The sequence below is a fragment of the Callorhinchus milii genome, unplaced genomic scaffold (assembly GCF_018977255.1).
Source record: "Callorhinchus milii isolate IMCB2004 unplaced genomic scaffold, IMCB_Cmil_1.0 Scaffold24, whole genome shotgun sequence".
Taxonomy (NCBI): domain Eukaryota; kingdom Metazoa; phylum Chordata; class Chondrichthyes; order Chimaeriformes; family Callorhinchidae; genus Callorhinchus; species Callorhinchus milii.
This window is the reverse complement of record NW_024704765.1, coordinates 2,634,136-2,657,505: the sequence shown is the minus strand read 5'-3', so window position 1 is coordinate 2,657,505 and position 23,370 is coordinate 2,634,136. Positions and strand designations below refer to the sequence as shown.

General features: G+C 43.1%; 1 protein-coding gene across 4 annotated transcripts in view; it reads left to right on the top strand.

Annotated features, from left to right (window-relative positions):
• The window catches only part of nphp4 (nephronophthisis 4), a 145,132-nt gene that overhangs the window by 100,690 nt on the left and 21,072 nt on the right, over nt 1-23,370 (top strand). For 3 of the 4 annotated variants that reach the window (XM_007897791.2, XM_042343571.1, XM_042343572.1), the window contains exons 13-17: nt 544-735; nt 7,553-7,725; nt 10,390-10,550; nt 18,686-18,866; nt 21,030-21,161. In XM_007897791.2, the coding sequence (XP_007895982.2) occupies nt 544-735; nt 7,553-7,725; nt 10,390-10,550; nt 18,686-18,866; nt 21,030-21,161 (839 nt within the window). The remainder of the gene's footprint in view (nt 1-543; nt 736-7,552; nt 7,726-10,389; nt 10,551-18,685; nt 18,867-21,029; nt 21,162-23,370) is intronic. The other variant, XM_007897790.2, reaches the window with a different exon arrangement.

Genomic DNA, 23,370 nt, shown 5'->3' with positions numbered 1-23,370 from the left:
CACACACTGTTCAAATATGAGTTAATATATGCTGAGTTCTTTCTAATGCTGCGTATATATAGCTGGAAGTGAAGCTGGCTTGCGAATGATTGCAAAGTGGGAAGCCCGATTCTTACTTTGGACAACAACAGGCAACAATGTGCATTTACATAGTGCCCTTCACGTAGGATAATGTCTCAGAGCACTGTGCTGTTCATCACTGTAGAACTCTAAACTCCACCATGTTGCCCTGACAATAGTCTTAAACACAGCAGAACACCTATCACTCACTACAGCAAAATAACCTTTGTAGTACCTAATCTCATTGTCCTTATGATCCTTTCAGCAGGTTGCCACGTTAGTGCCACTTGGAAGTACTGAATCCATTTTTTGTTGTTCATCCATCCTTGAACTAATTTTAATTTAGGATGTTTAAAAGGAGACATTTTCTGACCGGTGCAGATTATACACCAGGTCCCAGTGGTGGAAGGACATTGATTTCACACGACTGGATGTCTAACTTGACACATGATTGGTGTTAATATTGCTCTGTTTTGTTCCCAGCAGCAGGTCTGTGACTTCGAGAGCAGCTTTAGCACAGATGCGTACTGTTGGATTCCCTGAGATCTTGGATGATAACAAAGAGCTCGCTGAGGTGCTTGACCCTCAGGATGCTGCAAATCTTAACCTGCAAAAAGAAGAAGCAGACTATCTTCAGTGCAACGAAATTATTCTGCAATTTCTGGCTTTTACCAGGTAACAGGAGTATTAATAAACATAATAATAATAATCCTGGCATTTGATTTAGCATCTTATCACATCATCGTATTGTCTCAGAGCGCTTTGTAAGATTTACCGCAGATTGTAGTGGCTGTGTCTTTTGTAGGCAAAGGTTGCAGACATATCGTGCACAGCAATGACTCACAAATAGCCATGAAGTGAATGACTCATTTTATCTGGAGGATTGTTGGCCAGGACACTGGGAGATAAGTTCGATCTCAGTTTGAACAGGGCCATGGGATTGTTAACATCCACCTGAACAGGCAGACGGGGCCTCACTTTAACATCACATCCATTGGATGCCACTTCTGACATTGCAAACATTAGAATGTCAGCCGAGACTAGTAGCTCAAGGTCTTGGGGCTTGAACCAACAATGTTCTGATTGTAGCTGGAAGTGCTACTAACTAAGCCATCTGATCCCTCTAGAAGAAAGTAGAAGGGAAGGAATGTCTCGATTTTCAGGCACTACATTCTGTGCCTGAGGTACATTGACTTATGAAAACGCTGCATCATCAAATCTCGAGCTTTTGTGAGATTTGTGTCCGATTGTTATAATAATAAACCTTATCACGTCTTCGAGACGTCTCAAAGCGCTTCAAAGAATATACTGTAAAGTGAATTGACTATATATTTTGTGGGTGAAGTACTGCTAGGTAAACAGGCGTGTGGAGTGAGGAAACTTGCCCAACATTTCGCCCTGCCGGGAATCAAACTCAGATCTCTCGCATGCGAATGCTCTAACCACTGAGCTACAGGACTCCAAACGCGAATTTTACTGTACTACACTGGACGGTACTCATTGTGAAGCACCTTTAAGCTGTTCCAATGTGAAAGGAAGGTGTAAAAATATGCTTTTTTTTAAAAGATATTTTCATGAAACCTCTAAAGGAAACTCCACTTCACTCTTTAATGTGCAATATATTATATTATTATTTACTGTTATGGGGCAAAGTTTTCTGAGTTGGGAGTCAATCCATTCTGAGTGACCTTTAGATTGCTGCATATTATCTGACCAGTTGACTTGCGATTTGTGACCCACATGATATCTTTAGAGTCCTTTCTCTTTGAACCATGATGTGCATAACACTTAACATGTAAATTGGTAAAGTAATCTAATTTAGAGACCTGTTCATATTTGCTACTCATACTGCAGATAAACTGTCAGAGTGTGTCTTCTTGTAAGCTACCTAATTGGATGCTTCATGTGTATTCCATAAGAGGATTTATTTGGGAGAAAAACTTCAGGTTAAACTCAGTTAAAATTAAATTAATTTTACAAAATGCAGAAGTTGATTTGAATAGGAAAGTGATTTAATAAAACTGTAATGTGCGGCAGTGATGGAAGTCCTTTGATCTCATTGCTTAACAAATTGAGTTTGCCCTATTTTTAGATTCCGCCTGAAGACCTTCCTATTCGACCGTGCCTACGGTCACCAACCCCTCCCCCCAGCTCAGAGTCGTGCTCCGCCACTGTCGAGCGCTCTGGGATGCTGCCCTGGGTGAGGGGCGCTGTGTAAATGCAAGTTGTTGTTGTTGCTCTGGTGGAACAGGGAGGTTTGAGACCTCAGTGAGTGCCTCTCTTTGAGTGGGTAGTGATTTTATAAAACTATAGAATTGGCAGAATTTTGTGTGTGTTTGTGAATGGCTCCTCACGCATGGAACAAGCTACTATTCTGAGGAAATAGTGCAGCCCGGAGGCAACTGGATCCCAGTCCTATTTGCAGGTTAATCTGAGAGGTATACATTCAGTAAGCACATTTTTGAACACTTTCATTGATTTGGGACAAATGCATTACACAGATGTAATTTGGGTATCACGTTCTTGAAGGATAATACAGTTGTGGCTATGTTTAAAACCTTTGGAATGTGCACTGCTATACCTACACATCCAGTCACGCATTTTGCTTGTCGCTCTGACTTACTCTCAGTGACTCAGTGATACCAGTAATGCTACGCAATTTTAGCCCTCGGAATTATTTTAGAAAGCTGATTGTTTTATACCCACTAAGCTGCTGATCTGTTCTGTGGTTCTAAAATAATGTGCTTTCGTTCTTCCATCTCTTCCGTCTTGTTATTGAGATTTTGAGTCGATTAATATTTCACTGTACTGAATTCGAGCCAAATAACAATTATTTGCAAATTATGTTTGAAGAATAAAGCAGGAGATTGGTGCAATTGCCAAATTTGCCAGAGCTGCTTTAGCTTTTCCACACTTAATTCTTCCTACAAAAGAAAGGTGTGGCTTTTCATCTTTTTGAAAAGCACTTTGAAATCTAGACCATGGTTCCTCAAGCTTTAATATAAAAGTCATGACTTACAGCAACACAGAAATTCATTTTATTTTTGGATTAATGCTGGGAACAATTCTTCATCTTATTTACCTTGTGGCTGCAGGACCTTGCTGGTGCAAACTAACTTCTTTGCCTAAAACACAGTCACTACACATGACAATAATGACACTGAGATGGTTTGAGTCATTTTGACGTGATACAGTGCTATAGCAGTGCAACAATCTGTATCTTTTACTCTCATTGTGTCTCTCGCACATTCTCTCATTCTCTGTATCTGTGTCTTTTTCTCTCTCTTCACCCATTCAGTGTTTGGTGACATTTTCCAGAACCTACTGTGACAGCTTTAAACACTGCCCTACCTCCCCCAGCCCCCAGGTGAAACCTTCACCCCCTCTCTCAACATTTCCTCTCTCTGCTTTCCAAACAAGTTCTGAAGTCCTATCTACTTGACCGTGTCTGTGATCACCTTTCCCTACCAAGCTACTTCCAGCTCTGGCTCCCACTCAGTCTTTGTAAAGCGCTTTGAGACAATCTCCTTATGTGAAAAGCACTACAGCGTACAACAACGACAGATTGTTGTTGGTTGTTTTGTGCTGCCCAAACCATGCAGTTCCAGCACTTTAAGAAAGTGGTGTGGAGCAATGCGAGAGTACGCAGCAGTTTTGGTGCAAGTGTGAGACTCACCTTGAACTGCTTTCATGCTGTGATACAGGGGCAGGTGAACAAATGATCAATTTAGAAAGCTGGCTGTGGGGATAATATGTTACCTGAAGGAGACCTTAAATGAAGGAGCAGTGGGACTTCAATCCTGGCATAAAGCACCTCTAGGCAGCATTTGCTAATGGAAATGCAAGAATGTGATACTACAACTAATAAGCAGCCAAATTAGATTCTCTGTTGTGTTTGTCACAGCCGCTGACCCGCGCAGGCTGGAGATGGATTGGATTGATGATGCACAGCACTAATGATATCTAAAACTGATTTTAGCAAAAAAGGACTGTTCCAAATGTGCTGGGTTGTAAAGTGGCAGAATGCGGTTCACATCCGAGTTCTCCGCACAGTTAGTTCCCAGCCCAGAAAGTGGGGGCAATTTCTCCCAAACAAAAGAGGAGACCTTGGGCTACAAATGCAGCTCCTCTGGCCAGTTGGTGAGCACGGATTGGCAGTGAGCTGGAAGCAGGTTGTTACCTAATGTCTTTTTTGCATTACAAATGTAGCATTGTGGAGTCCACCCACAGCACAGAACCTGCCCTGGTCAAAGTGACCAATGACATTCTGTCCATCTGCGACCAGGGCTCCCTCTGCCTCCTCGTCCTCCTTGACCTCTCTGCTGCTTTCGATACCGTCGACCACTCTATCCTCCTCCACCGCCTCTCCTCTCACCTCAACCTTCACGGCGCTGTCCTTGATTGGTTCAGATCGTACCTCTCACACCGCTTGCACTTCATCTCCTCCAAGGGCTTCTCCTCTAGCCCCTCGTGCGGTGTTCCTCAGGGCTCTGTCCTTGGTTCCCCTCCTCTTCAATATCTATATGCTCCCTCTTGGTGACATCATCCGCAGACGTGGGTCAACTTGCACATGTATGTGGATGACACCCAACTCTATCTCTCCGCCTCTACCCGTGACTCCAGGACCCACTGCTGTCCTGACAGAATGTCTGTCAGACATCAAGTCCTGGATGAGAGCTAACTTTCTTCAGTTGAATGTCAACAAGTGGAGTCCTGTAGCTCAGTGGTTAGAGCACTCGCTTTGCAAGTGAGAGACCTGAGTTCAATTCCAGGCAGAGGGTGAATCCTTGGGCAAGTTTCCTTACTCCACACAGAGCCTAATAATAATTCCTCCAAAACAAAAACAGTAATAAATTGATCATTTTCAATCCATGACTGTTTGTGAGACATTGCTGTGCCCAATTAGCTGCTGTGTTTCGCCCACAAATATGCAGTCAATTCACTTTACAGCATATTCTGTGAAGCGCTTTGAGACGTCGAGAAGACGTGAAAAGCGCTATATCAAATCCTAGGAATATATAACCAGACCGAGGCTCTCCTGACAAACTCACTGCTTGTCGGCCTCCCCGACTCCTCCCTCCACAGGCTGGAGATCATCCAGAACTCTGCAGCCCGCGTCCTCTCCCGCACCCGGCTCCGCGACTGTATCACCCCCATCCTCGCCTGACTCCACTGGCTTCCCATCACACAGAGGATATAGTTCAAGATCCTGATCCTCACCTTCAAAGCCTCCAAGGTCTTGCTCCCCACTACCTCTCCGACTTCCTAACTCCCTACTGCCCGCGCTCTCTGCTCAGCGGGCTCCGGTTTGTTTCACATTTCACGTCCCCCGCCTAATATCTCGGGAAACAGTATATAGTTTGGGCATGTCATGCAGTACATGTCATGCAGCTGACAGAATGGTGGAAGGCGAACTGGGTGGACCTCAGTCTTTTTTCACCAACAAATTCGTATGTTCGTATGTTCTTATTTTGTGGTCGTGCGGCAGCCAATTTGTGCGCGGCATTGTCCCACAAACAGCCATGGAGTGAGAGACCAATATTATTTATTTTATTGTTGACCAGAACACCGAGAGAGAAACTCTTTTTGAATAGTGCCATCGATCTTTGAAGTCCACCCGGACAGGCAGATGGAACCTCGGTTTAACATCTAATGCGAAGAATGGTAGCTAGAAGAATAGCTGAAGGACAGAGTGAAGAGAGGGAATCATTTAGTGCTTCTCACATTGGCAGGATGTAACTGCCCTTATGGCCTGTTGCTATTTAGCTATTTTTCTATTGAGGAGTCATAGATCAATAGAATCATTCAAAAGGTAATTTTATAAGTACCTCAGCAGTGGCACAGACACAATGAGTTTAGTGGCCCCTCTTCTATGTTGTTGATTTCTATGTGGCTGAGTCTTCCATCCTTCCAAATTGAAGTCAGCCTCACAAGGTAACATTTTATAAATCTGTAGTTCAGACAGAAATGCCCTGAAGCTGCAAAGAATTGGTAAGTGGGAATGGATGTCAATCATTAACTTGCTGTTTTCCTTGAATTGAAAGTGTATTCTGTTCCTCGAGATCTGTTTGTTATTCAGTGCTACCAGTAAGAGTAGTTCATATTAACTTAGTTCAGGCAAAGCTGTGGAAGTAGTAACAAGATAATTCATTATTTAATGTATTATGCTTTGGGTAGCTGAGTAACAATGTGTTTTGAGGGGAGAAGAAATCAAGATTTAGTATTCATTGTAACCCAACAACATTTGATTGGCATGTTAAGTGTGTAGTATGTTACTGGCATGTGCAAAGTTTGACACAGACGTCATCTTTTTTTTAAAAAAAACTGTATTCAGAAAAGAAATGCAGATTATTAATTATTTTTCACAGTTCGTCCAAAAATGGCTTTGGAATTTAAGACTTTTCCACAATTCTGTGTGATCTTAATTAATTAATTATTAATAAGAAGAATTTGGTCACTCAATCCACGACTATTTATGGGATTCTGCTGTGCGCAATTGGCTGCTGCGTTTCGCCTGCAAAATATGCCATCAATTCACTTGATAGTATATTCTGTGAAGCACTGAGACGTCTCGAAGATGCGATAAGGCGCTATATCAAATGCAAGGATTATTATTATTACTTTCTGAGGTTAGAAAATGCCCAACTCTGTAGAAAACTAGTGTCCTAGCCAACAATAATCCAGATAAACCACTTCATGGCTGTTTGTAGCATTTGTGTGCAAAATGACTATAATGTTTGCCTTCAGGTATACAGTCACTATACTTGGCAGCAATTCTTTGTGAATTGGACATATTTTGACAATAATAGGTGCTAATAAAATGCAAGTATTAGTATTATTATCATTGTTTAATTATAACTCAAATATTTATGACCATTTTCTACATCATGGATCAAGAGTTAATAGCAGAATTACCAACATATTCTGCTGTGTTAAGCCTTATAGTGTATACTATTTATTTGGTGGCTCGCTTTCAAATTATTATACATTTCTAAAGTAAAATAATAAATTAGTTTCTCAGTTTTATAGCCATTGGTGTTAGTCCAGTATTGTGAAATACCGTTGATCTTTTTGCAAGGTCCTTGAGAATTGGAAATGTGCCAGACTGTAACTCCTTCACACAATGTTTTATGGAATAGTCTTTCATTGCTGGACTGAGTTAGACTGCAGCAAAGTTTGTTTCAAATCCCACTTGCTTTTATTGCTGAAGGCAGCTATTCTTGAATATTGATCACTCACTCCTTTTTAACTGACTGCATGTTACCCAGTCTATGTGTGCGAGTATTTGTACGAATCAAGGGCACTGTACCTGCAGTTAGAAACTTGTTATTAAATCTCTTTCAACCTTGGCATACATCGTTCCCCAAAGCTTTAATATTCTTCTTTCCTTCTTAACCCCAAAGACCTAAGAGGGAATGGGATGTCTGGTTGTGATTAGGTTGATTATTGGGTTAGCTAAGTGAATGACCTTTTCCTGTGTTTGTTTTACCAGAATTCCTCAAGACAGTCTTTGGCCTAGACTCATTTATTTCAGCTTTCAGTTCTATCGCTTTCCACCAGTGATAACCCGGCAGCTGCAGCTTGTGAAAGCAGGAAGTGTAGAAGCCTCAGGAAATATGCCTTTGATCCTGATACCTGTAAACAAAGACGGGAGCATCAACACAGGTGAGTCTGGCAGATTAACAATTAATCCGACACAAAAACAAAAGAGATTGAGTTTTCTTTTCAACATTGTAATATGGATCAGTGCAGCTCATCTGTTCAGGATATGTGGTGTGTGCGTTGATGTAATATCAGGACATTCTAATGTGCTTTGATCAAACCTAGGTCTAAATACTTCTGTAAGTACTAACTAAAGTCAGAAATAAAAATGACAATTGATTTGGTCTTTATTAAGATATACTGACAAATCTAGGGCTGGAACTCATTCAATTTTGCACTCACTGACATGGTTAAGAAGAATTTGCATTTTTATAGCATTTATGATGCTGATATGTCTCAAAACACTTCACAATTATTTCAGTTCCAAGTAACAACTTTTTTTTAGATATCAGAGTAGCATTAAGGAGGAAGTAATTTGGGAGTTTCGGACCTGAGCTGGGGGTTGGGGTCGGGGTGGAGCGCAGTAAGGCTAGGGGTAGGAGTGTGGACAAATGAACGCCCGAAGAGGAGGGTCTTGAGATGTGCTTTGGAGGAGGCAAGGGAGGGAGCAAGACAAAAGAACTGTGGGATGTAGTTCCAAAGAGACAGACAGAGAGGAGGACAGTGCGGGAGTGATGAAGGGTAGAGGATAGGGATGGGGGCATTTGTGGGGGAAAGCAGCTCGGGTCGGGGGCAGCAGCATGCAGAGACTGGAGACAGAACGACCAGCCCACAGGTACGGAGCCAGAGGGGGCGAGAGCAAAGGTGGAGAGGGGATAGGGCACAGAGTAGGGCACTCATTGTGTTATTACCAGGTTACGCAACCTGGATACACAGAGAATTTTACAGGGAGAAGAGAGAGCAAGGGAAGGAGGTAACAATAAAGCTGTAAAGTTGATTGGCTGTGTGATTTTTGGGCCAAATATGGATACGGTGAGAGGTTTGTTCTTCTCACAAAGGGATGAACTCGTTGGGCTTGATGGACATTTCCTGTTCCTAAAGTTGTGTTCGTATTTTATAATGCCTTATCTATGTGGAATCCTGTAGCTTAGTCGTTAGAGCAGTCGCCTCATAAGTGGGGGACCTGGGTTTGATACCCGGGCAGGTGGAACGTTGGGCAAGTTACTTGCTTCCTCCAAGTTACTCCCTTACTCCACGCGCCTCTGTTTACCTAGCAGTAAGTAGGAACCCGGTTGTTAATCACTTGGGTATCCCTTTTCCGGGGGTAATCCCTTCAAAAAAAAATGTAAAAAAAAATAACAATTTAGTCACTAAATCCATGACTGTTTATGGGACACTACTGTGCGCAATTGGCTGCTGCCCACAAGCTATACAGTCAATTCCTAGAAACAGGAGTAGGCCATTCAGCCCCTTGAGCCTGTTCTAAAAGATTAAGGCTGATCTGTTCCTCAAGTCCAATTAATTGCCCTTGCCCCGTATCCTTTAATACCCTTATCAAACAAATATTCACTTTACAGTACATTCTGTGAAGCGTTTTGAGATGTCTCAAAAAAGTGCTATATTGAATGCAAGGATTATTATAATATTATATGTAAATAAAGTTAAAAACATTCCCCCAATGATGATGGGGATCGTACCTAAATCTACCTTAGCTGAATGTTCTATTTGATGCTTTAATCAAGTTCATATCAGATTTTCCCTTGAAGTTTATGATTGGAAGTCAGAATAGCTAAGGATGTCACAAACCCATTTCACTTTCAAAGAAGAAAATAAACTTTTTCTCCAATACAGAGGGCCACGTTGAGGAGGCAATGAGCAGATGATGCCGAGAATAGGACTTAAAAAAACATTCAAGATTCTGATTAAAACTCGTATAAATGCAGACTCATGGGTGACAAGCCTTCTCTCTCTCTCTCTCTCTTCTGGGTTAATTTCTGCATGAAGTGATTTTTCTTAAAAGAATGACACCTGCAGGAGAGCTGTCTGTTGATCGCAACAGTGCGAGGGAGTTAGATTAATGTACAGCATTACAATGACAAGTGTGGTGAAGCACCTTGGGGTGATGATTATCTTCAGGTGACAGATCCCACAGTTCTTGTTGATGGTGTCAGTAACTCCACCCAGACAGCTTTGCCCAATATAGTAACAAAAACCGTCAGCTGGATTAGCAAGTGAGGAAACGTGGTGTTAATCATGCTTAAATATAACCAATGTAGAAAGATTTGCTAATGATGAGATTTACCCAAATAATCCGTCTACAAGAAAATACTTCATCTAAAATGTGAATCATATTATTATCTTGCTTTACTTCTTTCTAACTGCTCTCGTTTGGATGATAATTTGGGCAGTAAAATTTTCACTTGATTTACTTTTTAGTTGAGTTTTGTTTTGCGGTTTTGTTTCCAAATCCGATGTAAAAATATATCCAACCCAGGCAAAAGGAGCGGGGGGGAGGAGGAGAGAGAGAGAACCATTGATTCAGTACAGAAATAATATTTAAGTTCATTGATGTACCAAAGAACAGGCAACAAAGATATGCACAATTATTTGAATAACAAAAAGATATCCAAGGTTGGAAACTGGTTCCAAGGCTCAAAGTTGAAGTCAGCCCCACCATCCCATCCCCACCATCACCCATTTTGACAGCATTTTGATTTACTTTTAAAGCTGTATAATGTGACTGACCTCGAAGCTCACTCTTTCTCGTTCCCTTGCTAACGGCTGAAGCATCACCAGGGCTGGAGCTGAAATACATGGTGGAACCAAGCTTCCTGAAGCAAGGAGAGCAGCGCTGGTTTATCCGCTATCTGGCCATGCAAACCCTTCAGATCGATGTATGGGATGCAGAATCACTGCTTCTAATGGGCTCTGCAGCAGTGGAGCTTAAGGTAGCAACTCATGCTTTGTAATTTACTGATGGAATGAATGATTGGATGAGCTTGATTAACATCATTATGTAGAGTAAAAAACTCATAAATTCTAGTTTAAAAAGCCTGTCATAATGTATTGTTTCTGTGTCAAGCATTGTATGTTATTTTTTATGCAGCACTAATTTACAGGACATTTGATGCATTTTAAACAAACTTTCATTGAGTTTCATAATACTGGCAATGCTGTTTACCTCTGCTCATGAGAACAGAGCATTTTGGGGACTTTAGGTATTACTGGAATACTGACAAATTTTCTAATTAGTTTATTTCAGTCAGTAAGGTATTGTCCCCTTTCTATTTTGTGGGCACTGGTTCAGTTCCCACCCCCCTAAAAACAGCCATCATCACCCCCATCCTGAAAAAACCTTCCCTGGACTCATGCCTCCTCTCCAGCTCCCACCCCATCTCTAACCCCCCATTCCTCTCCAAGGTCCTGGAAAGAGTCGTCGTGTCCCAGCTCCGCTCCTTTCTCTCTCACCATTCTCTCTTTGAACCCCTCCAATCCGCCTTCTGCTCTGCCCACAGCATGGAAACGGCCCTGGTCACAGTCACTAATGACATTCTGAACATCTGTGATCAGGGCTCCCTCTGCTTCCTTGTCCTCCTCGATCTCTCTGTTGCCTTCGATACTGTCGACCAATCCATCCTCATACACCGCCTCTCCACTTTACTCAATCTTCATGGACCTGCCCTTGTCTGGTTCGATTCCTATCTCTCTCACCGTCTCCACTTCGTTGCCTCTAACGGTTTCTCCTCCAGCCCCCGCACTGTCATGTCTGGCGTCCCCAGGGCTCTGCCCTTGGTCCTCTCCTCTTTAATATCTATATGCTCCCCCTTGATGATATCATCTGCAGACATGGGGTCAACTTCCACATGTGTGCGGATGACACCCAACTCTATCTTTCTGCCTCCACCCTCAACTCCAGGACCACTGCTGTCCTGACAGACTGTCTGTCGGACATCAAGTCCTGGATGAGGGCAAATTTCCTACAGTTGAATGTGAACAAGACTGAGGCCCTCCTATTGGCTCGTGCCAGCGCCTCTGCACCTCAGGCTCTGGCAGCATCACCAGTCAGTCAGGAACCTGGGGGTCTTGTTCGACACTCAATTGTCTTTTCTCCCCCATATTCAAGCCATGACCCGCTCTGCCTTCCCTCACCTCTGTAACGTCACCCGACTCCGCCACTACCTCACCCCTCAGGCCACTGAAAATCTTGTTCATGCCTTCATCACCTCCAGGCTGACTATGCAAACACCTGCGTGTCAGCCTTCCCAACTCCTCCCTCCACAGGCTGCAGATAATCCAAAACTCTGCAGCCCATGTCCTCTCCCGCACCAAACTCCGTGACCCCATCTCTCCCATTCTCGCCCAACTCTGTTGGCTCCATATCCTTCAGAGGATCCAGTTCAAAATCCTGATCCTCACGTACAAAGTCCTCCATGGCCTCACCCCACCCTACCTCTGCGACCTCCTAACCCCCTACCAACCCGCCCGCTTCCTCCATTCAGCCGGCTCTGGCCTGCTCCACGTTCCCTGACCCACCCGCCCCATCATTGGCGGGAGAGCTTTCAGTCTCTCTGCCGCCAACCTCTGGAATTTCATCCCCCAGTCACTCCGCTTTGCCCTCTCCTTAGCCTCCTTCAAGTCCCGCCTCAAAACCCTTCTCTTTGACCATGCCATCGGCCACCCCCCTTCCCCTCCCCTCCCTTCTCCCCCAGCTCGGGTCTGAAATGCTGTACACTGTCCAGCGCCTTGGGATGTCCAAATGCAACCTTGTTGTTGTTGGGCTCAACATACTGGTACAGTTGCGATTGGGAACCAAAGAGAATGAGATAGGTTTGTGATGACTGTGGGGAGGGATGAAAAGTTTGAGAAGGTTCTCATGTTGTATTTCACATTATTAAAGCACTTCAAAGTTCTTCACAGGATTTTTACTGTGAAATGAAGTGACTGTGTATTTGTAGGAGAACACGGTCGCCAATTTGCACACACCAGCGTCCCAAAATGAGCATGAAGAGAATAGCTGATTTTTAGCCAGCAGATTGTTGACCTGGACACGGAAAAACTTCCTTCTCTTTTCCAATAGTGCTATGGAGTTTTTACGGTCCACCTGATCAGGCGGACGGGACCTTGGTTCAACATCTTAACTGAAGAAATCATCGATCCTCCAGTATTGCACTAGAGTCAGAGAGAATGCAATACATTAAGACATTGTTAATGATGGACCAGCCAGCCGGGATTTTAGGGGTGGATCAGTCACTGGGGACTCAGTGCAGAGGGGGAAAGTGGTGCATAATTATAAAATATATAGTAGTTATATTAAAATAATCTAAAACATGTCTGGGAATATAGCAGAGCTGAGATCGGTTGAATGCACAATGTGTGCCATGTGGGAACTCCAGGATGCTTTGGGCGCCCTGGACAGACACGTGTGTAAGAAGTGCCTCCAGCTGCTGGAGAGTTTCTGAGCTCTAGGAGAGGCTGGTGTCACTACATAGCATATGGGAGGCATGAAGGGTTCATGGATCGAACATTTCAGGAGGTGGTTACCCCACAGACACAGAGGGTTCAGAAGGAGAGTGAGTGGCATTCACAAACCGGTTCTCTATACTGAGTATAGAGAATCATCAGGGTGATGACACCTCTGGGGAGGGGAGTCAAAAGCAAATGGATGAACAAGGGGACACAGGCAAGAGTGCCTATGCAATTGTCATTGGGGACACAGTGGTGAAAGGAGTAGAGAGGCTGTTTCTACAATCAAAGACGTGACTTTCACATGATATGTTACCTCCCGGGTGCCAGGGTTGAAAACATCACGGAATGGGTGCAAAATGTTCTACAGAGGGAAGGGGAATATCCAGAAGTCGGAGTCCATTGGGATCCATGACATAAAGGAAAAAATGGCTGAGATCCTCCATAGAGAGTATCAGAAGCGAGGAAAAAAACTAAAGAGTAGAACCTCAAAGGTAGTGATTTCTGGATTACTCCCAGTGGCTCATGCAAGTGAGTATCAAAGCAGTAGGATCAAACACATGAATGCATGGCTGGAGAAATGGTGCAGAAAGGAGGGCTTCAGGTTCCTGGATCATTGGGACCAGTTCTGAGACTGGTGGGACCTGTTCAAGGTGGATGGGTTATACCTTATCAGGGCTGGGACGAATGTCCTTGCAGGGAGGTTAACTAGTGCTCTGGGGAAGGGTTTAAACTAATTTTGAGGGTGGAAGGGAATCAGGATGTAGCATTAGGGAGGGAAACAAGTTACATAGAGGGCTGGGAGAGTCGAATAACAATGTAATAAGAAGTAGTTCAGAAAAAGGAGGGATTAGACAGGGGAGAAATGCAGAACAGATGCAGTCGGTCTTGGAGTGCATGTGCGTAAATGCACGGAGTGTGACAAATAAGATTGGTGAGCTTCAGGCTCAAGTTGCCACATGGGGTTATGATATAGTGGCAGTAACGGAGACCTGGCTCAAACAAGGGCCGAAATGGGAGCTGAATATTCCTGACTATAATGTTTTCAGGAGGGATAGGGAAGGAAAAAAAGGAGTTGGGTGGGGTGGGTGTGACAATATTGATTAGAGACATGGTTACGGATCTAGAAAGGGACGATGAGCAGAAAAGAAGCTGTCACTCTGTTGGATTTACTAAGAAGGAAGCAGTACTGGATCTAGTTCTGGAGAATAAAGTGGGGAAGTGAAGCAGGTTTCAGTAGGAGAGCATCTGGACAACAGTGATCATTAAGTTGAGAGTACTTACTTCCCATAAAGGGACAAGGAAACAATCAAGGGTGAAGATACTCAACTGGAAGAGGACTGGAAAGAAAGATTGGCAGGTAAAACAGCTAATGAGCACTGGGAAGCCTTCAAGGACGAGATAGTTCGGGGCAGAACAAATATATTCCCACAAACGAGAAAGGTAGGGAATCCAAACCTCCCTGGATGAATAAGGAAATTGGGATTAAAATAAAACAAAAAAAGGAGGCGTATGATAAATGTTAGGTCCAAATTACAGAAGATAATCAAATAGAATGTAAAAGTACAGAGGAGAACTGAAAAAGGAAAAAAGAGGGGCAAAGAGATTGTATGAGAAAAAGGGAACCCTAAGGTGTTTTATAAACATATAAATAATCATAATAATAATCCTTGCATTTGATATAAAGAATAAAAGGTTAGTCAAAGGTTGGATGGGTCCAATTTGGGACCAAAGAGGAAATCTTCTTGTGGAGGCAGAGGCCATGGCTGATGTACTGAATGAGTACTTTGCATCTGTCTACACAAAAGAAGAGGATGCAGCTAATGCCACAGTATCGGAGGAGAGGGGAGACAAATTGGATAAGATGAGAATAAACTAAGAGGAGTTACTAAAAAGATTGTCGGTGCTCAAGGTAGATAAGTCACCCAGTCCAGAAGGGATGCATCCTAGGTTACGAAAGGAAGTGGAAATAATGGAGGTTCTGGCCACAGTCTTTCATAACAAAACATAACATGTAGGAGCAGGAGTAGGCCATTCGGCCCTTCAAGCTGCCCCGCCATTCAATCATGACTGATCTTCTAATCTAACTCCAGCTAATAACCTGACGCTGCCTTATCCCCATATCCCTTAATCCCTTTTGCAATAAGAAATATATCTATCTCAGTTTTGAATATGTTCAAGGACTGAGCGTCAACAGCCCTTTGGGGTAGTGAGTTCCATACATTCACTACCCTTTGAGTGAAGAAGTTCTTCCTCAACTCAGTGCGAAAAGGCTGCCTCTGATTTTAAGGTTGTGACCCCTGGTTTTAGTTTCTCCAACCGGGGGAAACAATCTCACACTATCTACTCTATCATGGCCTTTGATGATCTGATAGGTTTCTATAAGATCTTCTCTAATTCTTCTATATTCTAGAGAATATAGGCCCAAATTGGTCAGTCTATCCTCGTAACTCATCCCCTTCATCCCTGGTACTAACCTGGTAAATCTACGCTGCACCCCCTCCAAGGCAAGTACATCCTTCCTTAAATAAGGAGACCATACAGTTGCAGCAAGACTTCCCTACTCTTATACTCTAATCCTTTCATGATGAATGCTAACATACCGTTCACCTTCCTAATCGCTCGCTGCGCCTGCAGACTAACTTTCTGTGATTGGTGTACAAGGAACCCAAGTCCCTCTGGACGCTAACACATTCCAATCTCTCACCTTCTAAAAAATAACCCGCTCTCCTGTTTTTGCTCCCGAGGTGGATGACTTTGCACTTCCCTACATTATACTTCATGTCCCACCTACCTGCCCAATCGCCTAACCTGTCTATTTCTCGCTGCATTTTTTTAATGTCGTCCTCTGTGTTGACACTTCCCTCTAGTTTTCTGTCATCCACGAATTTAGATATATTAACTTTGATGTCCTTATCTAGATCGTTGATGTAGATGGTAAATAGCTGATGCCTAAGGACTGATCCTTGTGACACTCCACTAGTCACATCCCGCCAATCTGAAAAGGACCCGTTTATCCCTACTCTTTGTTTCCTACCTGTTAACCATTCCCCAATCCACGTTAATATGCTCCCCCTAATTCCATGGGCCCTTATCTTTTGGACTAACCTTTTATACGGCACCTTATCGAATGCCTTCTGGAAGTCCAAATAGACCACATCCACTGATTCACCCTTATCTAGTTTACTCGAAATATCCTCAAAAAACTCTATGAGATTTGTCAAACATGACTTCCCTTTTGTAAAGCCGTGTTGACTCGGCCTAATTATATTGTGCCCTAAATACCGCACTACCACATCCTTAATCAATGATTCTAAATTTTTTCCTATCACTGATGTGAGACTAATTGGCCTATAGTTCCCCATCTTTCCTTTCCACCCTTTTTAAATAGTGGTGTGACATTTGCGATCTTCCAATCCATGGGGACTGTTCCAGAATTCAAGGAATTTTGGAAGATCAGACGCAAGACCTCCACTTTCGATTCTCCTTAGACACCGGGGTGGTGCCAGAGAGGGTTGCAAATTTTACTCCCCTGTACAAAAAGGGGCAGAAGGATAAACCTGGGAACTACAGGCCAATCACCTTCACGTAAGTAGTGGGAAAAGTTCGAAAGACTATAATCCGGGCCAAAATAAATTTTCACTTAGAAAAATATTGGTTAATAAAGGGCAGCGAACACGGATTTGGTAAAGGCAAATCATCTCTAACAAACCTGATAGAGTTTTTTGAAAGTAACGGAGAGGGTGGATGAAGGTAGTCCAGTTAATGTAGTTTATATGGATTTTCAGAAGGCATTTGATAAAGTGCCACATAAGAGACTTGTAAGCAAAATATAAGCCCATGGTATTAAAGACAGTGACAGCGGATACAGAGCTGCTGGGAGACAGAAAGCAGAGAGAGGTGGTGAACAGTTGTTTTTCTGACTGAGGGAAGTGTGCAGTGGTATCCCTTAGGGGTCGGTATTGGGACCACTGCTGTTTTTGATCATATATATATATAAATGACCTGGACTTGGGTATAGGGAGGACAATTCCCAAGTTTGAGGATGATACTAAGCTCGGGAGAGTAATAAACAGTGAGGAGGGTAGTAGCAGACTGCAAGGGGACATAGACAGACTGGTAACATGGGCAGACACGTGTTTAATGTGGAGAAATGTAATGTGATGCATTTTGGGAGGAAGAATGAGGAGAAGCGATATAAGCTGATGGTACAATCTTAAAGGGGTGAAGGAACAGAGAGACCTGAGGGGTCATATAAGCAAATCTTTGAAGATGGCCGGACAGGCAGATAGAGCTGTTTAAAAAGCATATGGGATACGAGGCTTTATAAATAGGGGCATAGAATACAAAAATTAAGAAGTTATGATGAACCTTTATATAAAATACTGGTTAGACCTCAGCGAGAGACTGTGTTCAGTTCTGGGCCCCACACTTTAGGAAGGATGTCAAGGCATTGGAGAGGGTGCAGAGGAGATTGACCAGGATGGTACCAGGAATGAGGGACTTCAGTTATCAGGAGAGGTAGAGAAGTTGGGATTATTCTCCTTGGAGCAGAGAAGGTTAAGAGGAGACTTAATAGAAGTTTTCAAAATTATCAGGGGATTTGATAAAAGTGAACAAGGAGAACTAACAAGGAGAACCCGAGGACACCGATTCCAAATAGTTGTTAAAAGAAGCAGAGGGGAAGTGAGGAGAAATGTTTTCACACAGCGAGTTGTTCGGATTTGGAATGTCATTGCCTGAAAGGCTGGTGGAAGCTGATTCGATAACAACTTTTGAGAGAGTAGATAATTATTTGGGGAGGACAAGTTGCAGGGCTGTGGGGAGAGAGTGAGGAAGTGGAATTGATTTGGAAGCTCTTTTCAAAGAGCCGCAGACTTGATGGGCCGAATAGCCTCCTCCTGTGCTGTATAATTTTATGATTCTACAAATTCTTCCTACTCAGCACTCCCGGACACTACCTGTGCTATATAAATGCAAGTTGTTGTTGGAAACCATGCACTTGTTATAGTGCCTTGCAGATCAGCAGGACGTCTCAAAGTACTTCACAAGATTTCATTGTAAAGAGTAGTGTATTTTGTAGGCAAAATTGGTAGCCAATTTGTGCAGAGGAACATCCCATAAATAGCCATGAAGTGAATGACCAATTTTATATTAGGATAATTTTATATTTTATATATTTGGATATTTTAAATTTTATATTTAGACCGGAGAACAATTTGGATTATCGGCCAAAAAACTCCCTTCTCTTTTTAAAATAATACAATAAGATCTTTAACCTGAATAGGTGAATGGATAGGGAAGTCCTAGCTGGAGAAGCAGAGGGATGTTGGCCAGTGTGTACATTGGTAAGCTGGACATATTTAGTGGTTTAAACTCCAGTAGGCATCCCAATATACATTGTGGTTGATGGTGCAGCTGGTAATCCACAATCTGCTAATACGGGTTTCTCTCTTTCAGTCTCGATGAAAGACCTTTGACGTCTGAAAAGTTTGCATTGAATGCATTTTCTGTTGATCCACTAAACATTGTTCCTTTGCGTGAGGAGTCCTGTTTCAGATTTTTATCTCAGTTGCAATATTAAGAACTCACTGCTTTAAAAACCTTTGGATTGTTGCAGCATTTATTACGCCAGACCCGCTCTGCTGTGCAGGTAACCCATGAGCTGGAGGTTATCACCACAGAGTTCTCCCAAGATGCACCAATGCCTAGCGGTGACCTGACAAGGCACGGTGCCGTTAAACCTTTTGGAGTGACTACACTGACGAAAGGAAGATTGCACATGCGATTGGGGAACATTGGTGAGCGTTTGAACTTCTCTATACTTGAAAAGAGTTGTGAGGTGGGAAATATATACTTTTTTGCACAATTCTAACTTTTAATGTGCTTTTATCACGGTTTAGTAATAATAATAATACTTGGACTTCATGTAGCGACATCTCAAAAGCGCTTCACAGAATATACTGTATATATTAAATGACTGTATATCTGGTGTGTGTACATATATATATTTTGTAGTTAGCACATTGAAGAAAATGACATCTGTCAATAGGCAAAATGCTACAGATGCTGGAAATCTGAAATAAAACAAGTCGTTGGGAACACTCAGCAGGTCAGGCAGCATCTATGGAGATAAGAAAGTGGGTTAACATCAGAGTTCTGACAAAAGATCATCGACCTGAAACGTTTACGCACTTTCCTCTCTCCATAGATGCTGCCTGACCTGCTGAGTGTTCCCAGCGACTTCTGTCTTTAATTTACATGTGTCGATGTCTGATTGCAGGTGTCATCACAAAGGTTGAGCCCAAAGCCTCGATTTGGTTTTACCTTTTGTGAAATTTAGTTTCTCTCCCTGCTTTTGGTGCCCGGGAAAACCTGGTGTAAAACAAGGTGACGGGTCTAGCTATGGAATGCTAGATTCGAGTAAATAACCAGGTGGATGTCTCGGTAGTCCAGTTCCTGAGTCAGGTGGATCTCAGCCTTCCAGGTCACTGCTGATGACGGACCAGCCAGCCTGGCTCATCCGTAGTACTTGGAAGTCCAGACCAGTTACAGGGAGCAGGGATTCTTCCCACTCAGCCTCCGTTAATCTTGCAAGTCAAAGCGTAAATGGGTAGGCTGATCCTAGATGGACAAACAGCCGGAAGCTTGCCAGACTGTCCTTTCAATATGGTTTTAGCTAGTTATACCTAACTGGTTATCCCAAGGTACACTCTGATGATCTCAGGCCTTGGCTCATGTCAACCTGTGCCTAATACGCTCTGGAATTTGGTAAGCAGAGTGTGTCCCTCCAGGGAGAGGGAGAGGGAGTGCCAGATATCGGGAAATTTCCACGTGTAGATTGTACAGATGTTTGGAACTCTCAGTCTTACGAATTGTGGGATTTCCTGGCTGACCACCAAAACAACTTCTACCACCAGGCTGCAGAGCTGACTCTTTTATTGCTTTGTATTGTGCTTTTATTGACCTATGTCCAGAGTACGATTCACTTCAAAATGCTGAGTGCAGTAAAATGCTCAGGATTGCCTTTTGTTTTGTAATGTAATGTGCCCCAAAGGACGAGCGATTGCTGAATCTGGCTGAAGGTGCTCTTTTTATCTGTGCAGTCCATTTTTGGCAGTGTGCCCAACTCAGTATTAAGCTGTCTGAATCCTTCTCCCTCCATCCCTCCCTCCCTTCCTGTGACTGTTAGAAAAAGATTAATCTGTTTTCTTAATGCTGTGTTGGTATCTTCTGCTTTCTTTGTGCTCATAAGAAAGAAATAACTTGCATTTTTACAATCCATTATCAACTTGAAAAGTCTCAAAGTAATTACAGTCAAGCAATTGTTTTTGTCAGCAAATGTAGTAGCCATTTGCACACAGCAAGGTCACAAACAGGGACTGATCAATTAATCTTGACTGTTGGCCAGGATACCAAGAGAAACTTCCTTCTCTCTTAATAATTTCTTTACCATCCACTTAAACAGACAAATGGGACCTCAATTTAATGTCTCATCCGAAGAAGAGCACTTCTGATAATGTAGAGCTCCCCCAGCCTCACTGAACTGTGCTGGATTAAAAGCCTTTAGATGCAACATTAGGGCTTGGGTACCCAACCTTTTAACCCAGAAACAGTGCTTGATTCTGAGCGTCATGTTAGAATGGGTGGAAACAGGACAAGTTAGCAGATCTTTCTAAATAATCCTAAAGAATGGTGGATGTGTAGTTATACACTGGCAGGAAGGATAGAGGGTTCTGGGATGCTCCCCTGTGTGAGAGGTGCTATATAATTGTTGTTATGTTGTACCAACAGTTTTTCAAAATAAGAAATCCTGATTCTATGTCAAAGATGGGAGGGGTGTAAAATCCTTAGTGAGATCGGAGGTCCACATCAATAACGTGAGCCAACATGGGGGTTGAGGAAGTGCGGCGTCTCACTTAGACATTTTCCGTCACTGGTTATGTTGTTATGTGTTGTTATAGGTCACGTGTCTGAGCAGCGGAAAAGTTCACATTCTCTGCCTTCCTCCCACTCGCGAGTCATCTCCTCCCATGAAGGGCCTAGTGGATTCCCTGGAGGCAGTTTGTCTAACCAAAATGTGAAGGTTCTGAAGGGTGAGTGGATCATCTGTGCGAATCTCGAACGTTGGGTGGGGAAAAGAATGGCAAGACTGTGAGAGAAGCTCACTTATCAAGGCAATTTTCACCCATAAGATATACAGTCAAACCACTTTACAGTATAATAATAATATTTCCAATGTATCAATAGCAGTTATACTGTAGAACCTTTATAATTATTGAGCAAGTTTAATGATGATATTCACAAAGAACAAAATAGAATTTTTAGAGTGCATTTCCAGAAGGCCTTTGATAAGGTGCCACATAAGAGACTCGTGGCTTAAGATCAGGCATGTCAAGAATGGATTGAGAGTTGGCTGGAAAATACAAACAAAAGAGTAGGAATAAAGAACAGCTTCTCAGACTAGCAAAAAAGTAGGAAAAGTTTCCAACAATGAGCAGGTGGTAAATAATGAGGAGGATAGCAGAAAGATGCAGAGTCATAAATCAGCTTGTGGATCAGCCAGATGGGTGGCAGCTGAAGTTTAATATGGAGGAATGTGAAGTGATCACTTTGGTAGGAAGAATAAAGAATTTTATCCTGGATAAGAAACTAAGATGGATAACGGAACAAAGGGAACTGATTCACAGGACTGCAAAGCCAGCATCGCAGGTGGACAAGGCCAAAGCGAATGCATGTAGGATTCGTGGTTTTTATATCCATTGGAGTATAAAAGTATAATAGTTGAAGTTATGTTAAATCCATATAAGAGCACACAGTCAAACCACATGTGAAGTACTGAGTACCAAGCTGGTGGCCATATTACAACAATATTCTAGCATTAGACAGAGAACAGTGCAGATTTACAAGATGTTACCAGGGATGAATGCATATAGCTATCAAGTGCATTTGACAGGCTTTCTTTCCTCTCCAGAGTTGAGATATTTAAGATTGAGTTTGACAGAATTATTTAAGGTTATGAAAGGATTTAATTAGGTAGATGTTGAAAGGACTGTTTCAACTTGCTGGTAAGTCTAAACTCAGGGGACATAAATATAAACAAAATGCAAAATGCTGCAGATGCTGGAAATCTGAAACAAAAACAGAAGTCGCTGGGAACAACTCAGCAGGTCAGGCAGCATCTATGAAGAAAGGAATGTGAGTGAACGTTTCAGATCCATGACTGTCAGAACTGGGGCATGTTGGGAGGCGGAGGCTTTTAAAGACTATCAGAGAGGGGGGAGACAGGGCGTGGAAGACAAAGGAGAAAATGGGGCAAATGACAGGGGATGATGGGTTAAAGGGGTGTTAATGGTGCAAAACAAACGGAGGGAAAATTGCAACAAAACAGGCCGACCAGAGAGAGAAAAGGTGTGTCTGGGACCCAGATGATGTTGTAATGGTCACAGAAGAGGGGGACATAACTATAAGTTAGCCAGTAAGATCTAGTTTTGGAGGGGAGTGAGGATTTGGAATTTGCTGACAGAATTGTGGTTATAGCAAAGAGCATCAACGTATTGAAGAGGGTGGGGGTGGGGGGGGGGCGGGGAGTGGAGGGGTGAGGATGGGGTTGGGCCAAGGGGTGGGAGCGGAGTCCAGGGGAGGGTGCGGTGGGAGGAGTCGAAGGGAGAATGTGGGGGGAGGAGTCCAGGGGTGGGAGAGGAGGGATTAGTGTAGGGTGAGGGGTGGGGGTGGTCTGTGCAGCAAGGAAGAGGTTAGGATTCAGTAGGATTGAGAGAAGCAATGTTCCGCAGGTACTGGGAGCACAAGGCAGGTGTGACAGATTTCCATTTTATCTGGAGAATAGCGAATGAGTGTCAGGACAAGGGTGTTGGTGAAGGGAGACGAGGGTCAGCAGCATAGAGGAACCGCAGGGCTTGGAGACCCGGTGAGGAATGGGAAGCGAGTTTGCAGGATATCAATCATATCTCTAAAGTCTTCATAATTTATACCATGCGTTAAAAATTAATTAGGTGAAGTTAGGTACGAGAGATGGGTTTAATGGCCCACAGTCTGCAGACTGATACTGGAGCAGCTGGAAACAGCAGGAATGCTCATTAGTCTATTGTTATATAATACAACTTCAGAGCTTTACTGCTTCAAACATTTAAACTTTCAAAAAAAAACTAATTCCAGAAAGTCAAAGATAATCTAATGATCACCAAATCCATGACTCATGGAAAATGAGGAATAAAGCAACAGAGGTATACAAAGAGGTGAGGCCTTGACTCCCAGAACCCCCCCCTGATCTAACAAGTGCCCAAA